The sequence below is a fragment of the Leopardus geoffroyi genome, chromosome A3 (genome assembly GCF_018350155.1).
Source record: "Leopardus geoffroyi isolate Oge1 chromosome A3, O.geoffroyi_Oge1_pat1.0, whole genome shotgun sequence".
Classification (NCBI taxonomy): domain Eukaryota; kingdom Metazoa; phylum Chordata; class Mammalia; order Carnivora; family Felidae; genus Leopardus; species Leopardus geoffroyi.
The window spans coordinates 8,349,540-8,363,701 of NC_059336.1; the positions used below are offsets into that span (position 1 = coordinate 8,349,540).

Below are 14,162 nucleotides of genomic sequence, written 5' to 3' on the forward strand. Positions count from 1 at the left end.
GGGGCTTTCTCTGGCTCTCCCTGCTTCTCTCTCTTAGCAGCCGTGGCTTTGTTTCATAATGAGGATCACACTCTGTAATTCTATGTTTATTTGTAGGACTCTGTGTTCAATTACAGTGAGCCCAGGGAGGGCGGGGACAGGGTTTCTTTTCTTCTGCATTCTTAACCCAGGCCTATATATAGCCTAGTGTTCAACAAGTATTCATGATGAGTACTTAGATGAGCATATTAATGAATAAAGCCACAATAATTACTAGTTTGCATTTCTCCTGAATGTTTTCTCAAGAACGCCGAATAGTATTTACCATGTTTCTCTTTTTGCATTGGCTGTTAGGAAGCTCAAAGCCATATCTGTGAAGCCATCACAGCAAGTCTGTAAACCCGCGTGCATATTTATTTACCATCCTGGTTCCTCTGACAAACCCACTCTTATTTTCCTATCTTCATTTGCTATTTTTAACTTACGCTCCCATACTGGGCTGCATATGTCCTTGTGAGAAGCTTTAATAGATATCATTGTGGAAATGAAATACATTAAGCAGGCTGTCTTAAATTTCTAACCTGCGGAGAAAAAGAAACGCCCTTTCCGATGCCACATGCTGTCTTCAGAGCCATCAGCCACCCTTAGATTACCTGCTTTCCCGTGTCCTACGCCCTCTGGGAGTGATGTTTGGGGGGCGGTGGGTGAGATGCTATTTCCTTCCAATTAGGCTGGTGAGGTGGCGTTGCAGGTGGTGTTCTAGAATAAATGAAGGTGAAAGGCAGACAGAACTGCAAAGCCTTACACAACGTGTTTTCCCTGCTCTGAACGTGGCCCGTGGTTACCAGGGAAGGGAGTTAGCGACCCGGGTCGACGTGAGCAGCTGCAGTGGGTGAGGGGCCCCGGGCAGGATGCTCGGAGTGCCCTGCAGGCATTAGTTCGAGAGGAATCAGGTGCTGGGTTTTTATTGGCGAGGCGAGAACAGCCCCCGGATCCAGGAAGAGAACCTGCTTCTCTAGGCCGATCAGATCACCGGAGAGGAGGGCCCCACCCGGACTTGTGTGTTTGCCCTGCTGTGTGTATTCAGCCAGCAGGCTCCGGACCAGGAGGCAAAGGGCAGGGAGCCGGGCTCAGTTGACCGCCTGGCACCAGGCAGCACCAGCTGGAGACAAGGCGCGCTGAGCTTCTAGAAGCATCTCCAGGTGACACCAGGGGACTGAAGACACTCCCACCGGGGACTCGACAGGTAACGGCTTCCAGGTCCTTCCAGCAGGGCATGGGGCTCGTTGTTTGGGGCAGGCAGTGAAATGTAGAAGCTGGGCGTCGGAGAGGATTGAGTTTCACCCCAGCTCTGCCACCGATTCCCTGTGCGGGCTTGGGTATGCGTGAGCCTCAGTTTCACCTTCTGCGAAATGGACCCAAAGATAGCCTTACCTCAAGGGGTTCTAGAAGGATTAGATGACAATGTAGGCGGTGTCAGGTACGAAGCAATAGCTCCAATTTGCGTGGAACGATTGAGGGCCATTTCGAGTGTAAGACTTGGGGTGAAAAACCAGCGAACGGAGGGGTATGCTATGTGATTCGGGGACCACTGGTAGGACAAGAGTCCTCCCCCCCCCCCGGCCCCGGTAAAGCTGGCTTTGAGTCTGTGCCAAGGGGCATCGTCTAAGGAAGTGGAGCAGACGGGGAGAAGGACTCCTTGTGTGAACCTGGCTCTTTACATGAATTGTGTTATTTAACATTCGGAACGATCCTTCGAGGTAAATGCTGGATTCAAATCCCAGCTGTCAGACTCCAATAGTCGGCATTACTCTGTGCAGCTCCTTCCTGCCTTGGGTGCCCTGGGGCAGCTTACTTACCTCTCTGGGCTTCATTTCCTCATCTGTAAAATGGGCACAATCATATTACCGCGATCCAAGCGAAGTTTGTGAGGGCTGAGACTGATTTCACGGACACTTACGTGCTTGAAATCAACACTGGCTCTCGCTTCTGCTGCCATCATCGTCTTGATTTTACAATTCGGGAGACGAGGGAGGGACCTCTTCCCAGGTCTCACCGAATGGAACTGAGACCCCAAGCCGTTCGGGATTTGAGTGAGGCACTCGTATGGGTGCAGAATTTAAGAGACACCAAAACTCTCAGTCATCAGAATAAATTCCGCTTTAAAGCACTATTTAAAATTGTTTTAAATTCACGCCAAAGCACCCACGGTGAACAACAACAGCATGTTAAGTAAAGATAGGATCAGTAATGGCATCGTTGCGGTTATTTAAACGCTGTGATGTCAGGTCCTCCTCGGGAGGAGGCTTTTTTCCCAAGATTTCTCAAACTTGGGAAGGGCTGTCTTTTTCCCAAGAAAGCAGGTGCTTCTGGAAAGCAAGCATCCTGGCTGGTTTCCCACGACGGCGGGTGCTCACGGAGAGGGAGGGAAAGGGGCCCGGGAGGGCCGAGGACCCTGCTCCACGCAGGCTCATCTGTCTCGCCGGAGTGACACGTTTGCTGATCGCGGCACTGTTGGCGGCTTCTGTCACCTCTGTGCAGCAGCGCTGGGCGAGGTAAGGGACGTGAGGAGCCCGAGTCACTGGAACCAGGCTTGCCCCCAGCTCTGCCTCTTTGCAGCTCTCGGGGGGGGGGGTGGGGGTGGGGAGGGGGGGGTGTCATGACTCCTCTGACGCATTTAATCACCAGCGTCAATTAAAGACGGGCAGGACAAGGAGGCACCTGCCCTTGTGGAGTTTGCATTCTAGGCGGCAGGGGACTGCATCACGGAGCCTCAGTCTCTCCATCTCTGTAATGGAGGAGTGATGGGATGCTGTGAGGAAAAACGGACACAATAGAAGGAAAGGTCCTGGCCCTAGGACCAGGACTAGCGGGAAGCAAGCGAGGCACCCGGGGGCAAAACCCAGGGCGGGTGCTCATTCCCCAGTGCGGATTCTGCACCTGCCCAGACCTCCCATGCCTCCTTGCGTTTGGCACCTGTGTGCCTCCCTTACCTTACCCTAATCCTGGCCCTGCCTGGCTCCGAGTAAGCCTTCAGATGGTGCTACCCGCTACGCTATTAGCTTAAAGATGTCTGCTGCAACACTAAGAAGGAGATAGTAAGCTCTAAGCCTTCCGGAACATCAACCATTTGTACAAACATAACTGAGTGTTCTGACAGGAAGACGTCAATTGCCAAGCATTCCTGAAACCCCCGGTGCAGTTTTGATAAAGGCACGTCTCCCCCTGCGCCCACGTGGTCCCATACTGGAGAACGGGGCTTGGGGAGCACAGTGAAGGCTGATTTTCAGTCCTCACGTGCCCCCTTGTGACGTAGGCAGCCTGTACCACTGCACATGGACGCCCTCAGAGTATCTCCCCTTCCCAGCACTGTGCTGGGGACCACAGGGAGATGCAGGGTCACGGCACCTGGCCGAGCAGGTCTGGTCTCTTTACTCATATTGATCTCGCCCTCGGAGGTGGGGGCCGGAAGGCTTGTTCCGCTGGGTATGCCAGATGGCTGTGTGGGCCCTGCCCTCGCCGGGGCGGTGAGGAGGCCCCACCTCCTTGCCTGCATTCCATGGCATTGATCAAAGGTGTTTCTGCTTACTTGGTGACTAATTCTGTCACCATTCCGCCGTTGAGGACCTGCCCTTTCCACCTGACTGTCATTTAGCTGCTCGCTGGCCGGGCGGCTTCAGAAATGCTCTCTCCGGGGCAGCTGCACTGTGTTTCGTGTTTAATCCGTTCCCCGGAGCAGGACTTGTTAACCTGTAACTAACACGAGGTGATGCAAACACCAGTCGTCGGTGTGAAAGACGAGGGAGGCGTCCAGGGGCAGCTTCCGGTGTGGCTGTTTCACGCGTGGGTCAGAACACAGAGCCAATGGGATCGTAACATTAATAAGGGAAATAAATAGAGGGTGTTGGGGTGGCTCAGTCGGCTAAGCATCTGACTTCAGCTCAGGTCGTGATCTCTCAGAGCCTGGATCCTGCTTCGGGTTCCGTGTCTCCCTCTCGCTCTGCCCCTGCCCTGCTCGCACTCTGTGTCTCCCTCTCTCTGCCCCTGCCCTGCTCGCACTCTGGGTGTGTGTGTGTGTCTCTCTCTCTCTCAAAAGTGAATAAACACTTAAAAATTTAAAAAAAAAAAAAAAAAGAGAGAGAGAGAGAGAGAGAAATAAATAGTATCAGTAAGGACTAACATTTTCTCACCTGACTACTGCCAAGCCCTTGTGCTAAATCTCTGCACAAAGATACCTGATGACCCCTTCAATTTTGCATTTGTCCTAAAATATGCCTTGACTTTAGAGCAGACCACATTCCTTGACCAGTTATGATTTTGACGTCTTGTCGCAAAAACAGATAGGCGATATTGCATATTCTGTGTTGTATTACGTTGCATATAAATATTTAATGAGATAAAAGCGTAACTTCTAAGGCAGAGGACACAGCAGAAGGTGAGAAATAGGCAGTTAAGAGTTTGAACTGTGGTACCAGGCTACCGAAGGGTAAAGCCTGCTTCAGCCCCTTACCAGCACGTAATCTGTATCAGTCAGCTCGTGCTGCTGTAACAAAAATGCCATTCGCACAGTTCCAGAGGCTAGAAGTCCATGACGAAGGTCCTGGCAGACTCTGGTTCTGGTGGGAACTCTCTCCTTGGCTCTCTCGCCCCACCGTCCTCTCGCCGTGTCCTCGCACGGTGGAGAGAGCGCACGCTCTGTCTCGGTGTCTGCTGTTCCGAGACACTAATCCTCTGAGTTTGGGGCCCCGCCCCGCTAACCTCCTCCGACCTTAATTGCTTCCTCAGAGACCCCATCTCCAAACACAGACCCAGGGGGAGTCAGGGCCTCGCCATGTGACTTTGGAGGGGGCAACAGTTCAGGCCATAGCATGATCGTGGGCAAGGAAGGTGTGCATGAAGGTTCTGCGTCCATAAAATGGGACAATGGAAACACCAGCCTGCCCGCCTCAGGGGTTCTATTTCAGACGTGATACGTCAATATAGGAAAACACTCAGAGCTGTGTCCAGCGTAGAGTAGGGACCGGAGAAGTATGAGGTGTCGTTTTTACAAACACACAGCACACTTTATTTGCCCCGTATAATAATGGCTGATCTTCAGTCCCTAAAGGGTATACACCAGCCGCTGGGCTAAACAGCACGTGGACTGAACCCTTTTTATCTTCGCCTGAGAGTGAGGAGGACGAATGTGTCACGATCTTTCCTCCCCACCCCTCACCCCTGCAGAGCAGGAGCTAAGGCAGACAGCTGGCGTGAGCCGGGTTGTGAACGCAGGACAGAGCGTTTACCGTCTCACCATTGGGACTAAGGTCGGCAGGGACGCTGGGCCACAAGCAAGAGGAGAAGGCTGAGTCCCCCCGCCAGAGCGGGATGCCTCATCCTCCACACTGGTGACATTTGGGGCCAGATCACTCTCGGCTGGGGGCCGTCCTGTGCTCCACAGGATGTTCAGCAACATCTCTGGTCTCCACCCCCTGGGCGCCAGTAGCAGCCCCGCCCTCGCCCCCGCCCTGAGCTGTGACCTGGAGGGCAGCACAGCCCCCCCCCCCCACCCCGTTCTAGAAACACTGCTCACCAGTTCTTCTGAGAAACAAAGAGAAGCCTATTTCTAAAGTGAACCTTTGTATATAACCAAGAAGTCTCATCAGCTCCAATATACGAAATATAAACATAGAGTCCTGGGAATTAGGACCAAACACCCCAGCCCTTGGGTATGTACGTACCTCTCCCTCTCTCCCCTCGTCGGGTGCCTGCTCCGTGCCGGGCCCACGCCTCCCTCATCGAACCTTCCCCGCAAAACTGGGGAGAGCAAGGGCTGCTGGGGGAAGTGCCACAGCCTCTCTGTCCTCAGTTTCTCAGCAGAAGATTGAGGGCAGAATAGCGTCCAACCCAGAGGGCTGTTGCAGGGACCCGGGGACTCAATACACGCAGATTGGGAGTGCGAGGCGCATGGAAAACTCTCCAAGCTTGGGGCGCCTGGGTGGCTCCGTCGGTGGAGCGTCCGACTTCGGCTCAGGTCATGATCTCGCGGTCTGTGATTCGAGCCCCGCGTCGGGCTCTGGGCTGATGGCTCAGAGCCCGGAGCCTGCTTCCGATTCTGTGTCTCCCTCTCTCCCTGCCCCTCCCCCACTCACAGTCTGTCTGTCTCTCTCTCAAAAATAAACATTAAAAAAAATTTTTTTTTTTTTTAAAGAAAACTCTCCAAGCCTGCTGATGGTTGTTCCCACTAGGAAGACCGTCATTTCCCACAAGGCAAATGCATTCAGAGGGCCCGGTGCCTTGCCCCAAACCTCGCAACTATGAGATGTATGGAGGCCTGGCTCGCGCCAGAGGGTTTCCCCTCAGGGGCAGGCCGCAGTGCCCAGGCGGGCAGTGGGGAGAGATTACTGCCCGCTCAGGCCGCCCTTCCCCCTCCTCCCTTGGGGCCTTGCTCCTTACTTCTCAACAGCCGCCTGGGAGGGGGAGGCTGGCCGGGGCCACTGTGCCCCGCACACCCCTTCTCGGGGAAGGACAGCTGGAGACTCCAGTTGCCCTGCATCTGCAGGCTAACAAAACACAAGACCCGCGAAGAGCGCCCTGACGAGGTGGGGGAGGTTTCCAGACGCCTGGGCTGATGATGGTTTGTGGGGCCTGAAGCAGAGGGCCTTCCTCTGAGAATCCCTGTGACAGCCTCCAGTGGGGGAGGTCCCTGACCCCCCAAATATCCAAACCAGTGACGTCGGCTGCCACGGAAATCACCTGAAGATCTTGAAAAGGTACCGGTGCCCAGACCCCACTGTGGAGAGTCTGAGGGAACCGGTCCAGCTGGGGCCTGGGCCCCAGGGGTTTAAATCCGCCCCCGGTTGCCCTGTGCCCACCGGTTCTAATGTGCAACCCAGCTTGAGGTCTGGCCTCACGGACACAGCCGGACGTGGAGAAGCTAAAGGGCTTTTGCATCTGGATGACCCCCAAGCAAAGACTGAGGCCGCCGTGCTCCCAAATGCTAAGGCCTCAAGCATGAGTTCGTTTTCAAAAACAAAACGCCTTGCCACATGGCCTGGCTTGTGTTCAATGTCAGAGTAGGTCATTAAAAACAAAACAACTAGCACTATTGGTTCGTGAAAGAAAGGGCGTCACCTTCAAACTTTCTTTCTTTCTTTCTTTCTTTTTCCCCCAAAGTAAAATCTGGCTCTTTCTTTTTTTTTTTTTTTTTTTAATGTTTATTTATTTTTGAGAGAGACAGAGACAGAATGTGAGTGGGTTAGGGGCAGAGACAGAGGGAGACACAGAATCCGAAGCAGGCTCCAGGCTCCGAGCTGTCAGCACAGAGCTCGACGTGGGGCTCGAACTCACGAGCTGTGAGATCATGACCTGAGCCGAAGTCGGATGCTCACCCAACTGAGCTACCCAGGCGCCCCAAATCTGGCTCTTTCAAATGAATACAGTGTTCTTGATGAAAAACTCTTGATCTGATTGATCTTTCTCGTTTGTGGGAGACCAGAGAAAAACTCCATCACCGACAGGAATTATTGTCTGAACCATCGGGAGCCTCAGTGTGGCCGTCTGTTAACTGGGGGTAAAGAGTCCTTGCCTCACAGACTCCTTGAGTGGGGTTAGAGGGAGAGGGAGATCAGCTCAGCTTGGTTTGCCAAGGGCTTCCCTGGTTTTAGTACAAAAGTCCTGTACCCCCGAGCACCTTCTTTCCCAGGACAGCCCAGATTGACTCTCACCATCATGGTATTTGTTTTCTTTTGTTTTTAAAGTTTATTTATTTATTTTGAGAGACAGACAGAGCGCGCATGGGAGGGGCAGAGAGAGAGGGAAAGAGAGAACCCCAAGCAGGCTCCACAGTCAGCGCAGAGCCCGACGTGGGGCTCGATCTCACGAACCGTGAGATCGTGACCTGAGCCAAAACCAAGAGTGGAGTCGGATGCTTAACCAACCGAGCCAGGGGCGCCGGGTGACTCGCCTTCTTATCCTGTGCCCCAGAATGCTCAGCACTGGGCAGCCACATGGCAAGCTCTCCGTACACATCAGATATGACTATCATTATTGTTTTATTAGATGTACTATCTCCAGGGCATGAGAGGACTTGCCAGTCTCCTGCCAACTGTCAACAGAGGATGTAATTGCTAACTGGGATACTGTTTCCCTGGACCTCCCCAAACATTCTGACCTCGCCCTGTGGGCCGGCCGAACGCATTCATTTCTGCTGATACCGACGCTGGCCAATAGGTGGCAGGGACCTTTTGGGTTTGTCCCACGTAAATCACGCTCTTTGCAAAATATGAAGGAAGAGCAGGAACGATTTCACGACACCTGTGTTACAACTGTGGCTGGGAAGCAATGTTACCGGAATCCAGGTAGCCCCCGCAAAAGATGGGCGAATGCAGTGTGCTTCTTTTAGTCCACTCGGCCCTGAACCCGCCAAGAGGCTACTCCGAACGCGCAATGATCAGGAAAATGGAACCCCAGCTCCATGGGCCGAAAAGGTTCTCCTGCCCACTCACATCACACGTCTCCCAGCCCACAGGTTTTCTCGTAACCCTCGAACATGTTTTGAAAGTAGCCCCCAAACGAAGTCCGAACTGAACAACGAGAGCTTTACACGTTTGCAAACCCATCGGTGAATCGCTTTTCAATTCTGTGAAAAGCCGGATTCCGGTGGTGACGTAATCTGCAAAATCGGAATGATGTTACCACTGCCTTGCTGATTTGCTGCAGTGACTCAATGAGTTTACTACAAGTCAAGCCCTTTGAACAGTTTCTCAACACATGGTAATCACTCACCAGATCTGTTGCCGTTGTTGTTGTTGTTGTTACTATTTTATCATCGCTATGGTTGTTAGAGTTGTCATTATGTTTATATACAGTAGGTTCAACTCCTGGTCAGTCTTACTACCGGCAACATTTGTCTCTCAGCTGCCTCTCCCCCCTTTTTTGCAAACTAGGTATACACGCTACTCAGTATATATCTCCAACAGCGGTTGATGAACTTTCCAGAAAGGGCCAGATAGTGAGTATCTATCTTGGACTTTTCAGGCCATAGAGTCTCTTGCAACTGTACAACTCTGTCTTTGTAGCATGAAAGCAGCCACATGGAGACCAAACATGAATGAATGGGCGTGGCTGCCTTCCAGTAAAATTGTACTTATGGATACCAAAATTTGCATTTCATGTAATTTTCATGTATCGCAATCTGTGATTCTTCTTCCGATTTTTTTTTCCAGCCACTTACAAATTTTTTTAATGTTTATTTTACTTTTGAGAGAGAGAGAGAGAAACAGAGCAGGAGCAGGAGAGGGGCAGAGAGAGAGGGAGACACAGGATCTGAAGCTGGCTCTAGACTCCAAACTGTCAACACTAAAGCCCGGCATGGGGCTCGAACTCACAAACTTCAAGATCATGACCTGAGCTGAAGTTGGATGCTTAACCGACTGAGCCACCCAGGTGCCCCTTTCCAGCCACTTATAAATGTAAAGCCCGTTCTTAGCGCACTGGCCACACTAAAAACAGGCGACAGGCTGGACTGGCCCCACAGCTGTTGTCTGCCAACCCCAGTCTTGAGGCTTCAATATTATAACCATTATGTCCCGTTTATAGATGGAAGTGACAGTCCATTACAAGTACGTGCATCATGGATTTTATAAACAGGAAATGTTGCAACATAACCTAACATCCTGTAGGTTTTAGCATCGCTCAGCCTTATCACCCGGTATGATTAGAAAACATAAAATCCCCAGATTCTGTTACTACCAAACTCCCCCAAGAGAGCAGGTGGTCAGATCTATGGCCCTTTTCTGGCCTCCGAAATTTCTAATGACTCAATGTGTCTATTCCCATGGCAGGGAACCTCATACCATGGGCCAGAAGCCCATGGGAATCCTTGGAGATGCACTGGCTGTTTTCAACCAGAAATGAAAAGTCCCGGCTTTTATTCTGAAAGCCACCAAAAGCTGATGAGGCAGCTCATCCAACATACATTATTCTGCTTGTGAAAAAGAAACTTTTAGGTAGCAAGGCAGCAGGTGTTCGGAATGTCTGAAAGAGCCCTACTTCTGAGAGCAGGCATACTCCGGGTCAGACCCTCACTTGGCCATATTCCGGATGTCTGTCCTGGGTGAGTGGTGGAGAACTCATTCCCTCCTTTCGAAGGAGGGAGAAAATAATATGCGGAACATCCCGGTAGTTAGCAGCACGGGCAGCCTGTGTTTGAATCTTGCCCCCGCCATCATTAACTGGGTGACCTTTGGAAAGTAATGCAGTCTTCTTGTGACTCAGCCTCCTCATATCTAGAAGGAGGTGATGAGAACACCCACTTCACAGGGGTGCTGCAGGGTTCAATAGAACCAGACAGGGAGTGCACTTGGAACACGGTGCTGGGAACTGAGAACATGCTACATAATTGTTGACCTTTATCATTATTACTAAAACAAGGCTCAGTTACTGGTATGAGCAGCACCTGCCGGGTGAGAGGTAGTTATCAATGATTATTCCCTCCATCCAACCAGTAAGTAATAAATTAGCATCTGATCAATGCAAACACCATGGTGAAAGCAGAAGACACAACAACGGGGACGGGGGGTGGCGGGGGGGGCACCTGCGTGGCTCAGTCGGTTAAGCGTCCAACCTCGGCGTAGGTCATGATCCCGCGGTTCGTGGGTTCGAGCCCTGCGTCAGGCTCCGCGCTGACAGCTCAGAGCCTGGAGCCGGCGTCCGATTCTGTGTCTCCCTCTCTCTCAGAAATAAATAAATATTAAAAACAATTTTAAAGAAGAAGATACAACAACGGCTGAAGACCGATGGTCTCTGGCCTCATGGCGCTTACAATTTGTTGGGGGAAGAGAGACAGAAGCTAAGTGTTCTGTTTTGCCCTCCCAGGCTGGACCAATCGTTACTGCATTCGAGAACCATCGTACGTAGCACGGCCACCTCCTGCCCCCCCCCCCACCCTGGCCTCTGTTGTATTACCAGTTTACTTTTATTCAAGGCATTGAACCCCACGTGTTTGGGTTGAAGAAGCACTGAGATGTTACTTACTCTGAGCCAGACAGTGTTCTAAACATTTCACAAGCATTAATCGTCAAGTCCCTGTAGCAGGTCTATGAGGCACAGAGAGCCTAATTAACCCATGCAAGGACACACAGCGAGGAGAGGCAGGGAGAGGGTTCGAGGCCAGGTTGTCTTGCTTCGGGCTCCCGCTCCTAACCACTGTGCCATGCTGCCTTGAGCTATCGGAAATGGCCCGGCTTATGGATTTATTGTCTTTTTATTATCTACCGACAAGACTTTAGCTCCGTGAAGTCAGGGGGCCTAGTCTGTTTAATACACAGCCCTAGCCCTCATGACTGGCACAGCGTAAGGTGTAGAGTTAGTGCTCAGTACCTACTTGTTGAATCAATGAATGAATGAAAACACAGCCAAAGAAATAATTACAAGTAGCACTAAGTGTTATGGAAAAAAACAAAACAAAAACAAAACCCAAACACCACCAGTGCTATGAGAGGTTTTAGCAAAGGATCTAATTTCGTTTGAGGATCAGAGAATACTAAGAATTCTAAGTATTATTTTAATTATCCTCTTTCTAAAATCTCCTTGATGCAACAGCTGTGATGGGCTAAGAGGGAAGAAAATGTTATCTGGACTGAATACACTTTTCATGATGATAAACATCTCCTCTCAGCAATGAAATGCAGTTGAAAATTGGAGCTGCATTTGACTTAAATTCTGTTGAATATATAAGTCCCAAACCTCTTCTCACTCCTCAAAATAAATATAAGCAATTGACCTAACTTGGGCTTGTGTTGACACATCCAGAGTAACTTGTCAACTCTCTGCTACCTTAATTTTAGAGGTGGGAAGAAGGTTTTTGTTTGTCTTGGGTTTTAATTTCTCTCTCTCTCTCTCTCTCTCTCTATTGCAGGAATAATGGGCAACCAAATGAGTGTCCCACAAAGAGTTGAAGACCAAGAGAATGAATCAGAGATAGACACTAACAAGGTAGGTAGCTATGCTCACCGGGTGATTCGCCACTAGCAGGTGGATTTGGGAACGACGGCAAAATAAATGGCCTGTTCAGAGCTCATCACACAGAAATTATTGATGAGGATGATGTGCTGATATTCCCATGGAACAGTTGTATTCAAGTTCAGTCGGAGTCAAACCTCCAGAATCCATCAAGGAGCTCGTTCAAGATGGCGGACTCCACCTAAGCCCCGCCTCCTCCCCCAGGCTTACTAAATCCAAGACTGCAAGGCCGGGAGTCTATGCAACCTGCATCTTTAAGGACCTCCAAGGTGCATCCCATGGGGCTCATTTTGTACCTACTGGCAGGTGGTTCTCAACTGTGGGTGATTTTGCCTGCCCCTACCAGGGGACACTTGGCAATGTCTGGAGACATTTTTGATTGTTGCAACTCAGCGCTGCGGATCTAGTGGGTGGAGTCCGGAGATGCTGCTTCACGGTGCAAGGAAAGCCTGTGCAACAGAGAGCGACCAGGCACCAAACATCAGTGGTGCCTGGGATGGGGAACCCAGGGGAGGGTCGGCAGCCGCCGGCTTGGCTGCACATGGGGATCATCTGAGGTATTAAAAGATTGTGATGCCGGGGGCGCCTGGGTGGCGCAGTCGGTTAAGCGTCCGACTTCAGCCAGGTCACGATCTCGCGGTCCGTGAGTTCGAGCCCGGCGTCAGGCTCTGGGTTGATGGCTCAGAGCCTGGAGCCTGTTTCCGGTTCTGTGTCTCCCTCTCTCTCTGACCCTCCCCCGTTCATGCTCTGTCTCTCTCTGTCCCAAAAATAAATAAACGTTGAAAAAAAAATTAAAAAAAAAAAAAAAAAAAAGATTGTGATGCCGGAATAGCACCCTAGACCAATTGAATCAGAATCTGTGTGTGGGAGTGAGGGCAGGCAGCCACATTTTTAGAGCGTCTCAGCTGCTGCCAGTGTAGCCAAGGTGGGGAGCCGAGTTTAGGAACCCTTCCTTCAGGAGACTGCTCTGGAGGGCTGAGGCCAGGGACTCCCAATCACTGCTCCTTGGATCTTCTACGACCCAGTCGCAGAAAGCCTACATTTCCACCATCCAGTGCTTCTGAATTCGATTCCATGTAAGACTTGGGCCCGGTTAAACATGGACACCTCTGTAGGAGGCAGATAGTACCTACCAACTAATGTTGAGAATATCGTTGGAGAATCGCTGCTCAGAAGAGGCTGGATTTGGAGAAATGGGCTAAAACTCCGGTGCCTGTGTACTGGGGGCCAAGCCTGCCTGTGTAGTATGTCATCTGGGAAAGCTTTGCTGTCTGGCCCCACCGCCAGCAACCAAAACACAACGTCTGGATTAGCCTCAGGCATCAGGAGTCTCTCAAGCTCCCAAGCGACTCCTAGTCTGGGAGCCTCTGGCCTCTAGGAGCTCAGCAGTGACAAAAGTCAGTGAAGGGGGCAGGCAGGGCCCCCGGAGGAACGGAGACCAAGGGTCTATTTGGAAATGGCTGGCTCTGGCCGACAGGTACCATCCAGATGTCCCCAGAGTCTAGTTTTTCATTCGTAGTTAGAAAACAGTGTGAAAGAAAGCTGATTTTTTTTTTAATTTTTTTTCAATGTTTATTTATTTTTGGGACAGAGAGAGACAGAGCATGAACGGGGGAGGGGCAGAGAGAGAGGGAGACACAGAATCGGAAACAGGCTCCAGGCTCTGAGCCATCAGCCCAGAGCCTGACGCGGGACTCGAACTCACGGACCGCGAGATCGTGACCTGGCTGAAGTCGGACGCTTAACCGACTGCGCCACCCAGGCGCCCCAAGAAAGCTGATTTTTAAAGATTGGCAACTGATTCCCAAAGACTTGAAAACAAAAACTCTGTAAGTCAAATAAACCAAATCGGCACATCCAGGAATGCCCCTGGGGGGTGCCAGTTATGAGCTCGGGGCCAGCCCGTCACATGGGTTAGACATTTCCTTGTTGTGATTTCTTTTTTTTTATGTTTATTTATTTGGAGACAGAGAGATCGAGAACAAGGGTTGGGGGGGGAGAGGGAGGGGCAGAGAAGAGGGTCACCGGTGATCCGGAGCGGGCTCCGCACTGTCAGCATAGAGCCCGACACAGGGATCGAACTCATGAACCGTGAGATCACGGCCTGATCTGAAGTCGGACGCTTAACCGACTGAGCCACCCAGGGGCCCCTCTTTCTTGTGATTTCTTGGGAGGGTTGA

General features: G+C 51.3%; 1 protein-coding gene across 10 annotated transcripts in view; it reads left to right on the plus strand.

The window, feature by feature from the left end:
* Window positions 1-1,103: 1,103 nt before the first annotated feature.
* BCAS1 (brain enriched myelin associated protein 1) overlaps window positions 1,104-14,162 on the plus strand; it is a 101,260-nt gene continuing 88,201 nt past the window's right edge. For 2 of the 10 annotated variants that reach the window (XM_045444186.1, XM_045444187.1), the window contains exons 1-2: window positions 1,108-1,225; window positions 11,879-11,955. In XM_045444186.1, coding sequence (XP_045300142.1) covers window positions 11,884-11,955 — 72 coding nt within the window. In that variant the 5' untranslated portion in view covers window positions 1,108-1,225; window positions 11,879-11,883. Of the gene's footprint in view, window positions 1,226-11,878; window positions 11,956-14,162 lie in introns of all 10 variants that reach the window. The other 8 variants (XM_045444184.1, XM_045444185.1, XM_045444179.1 and 5 more) reach the window with 7 other exon arrangements.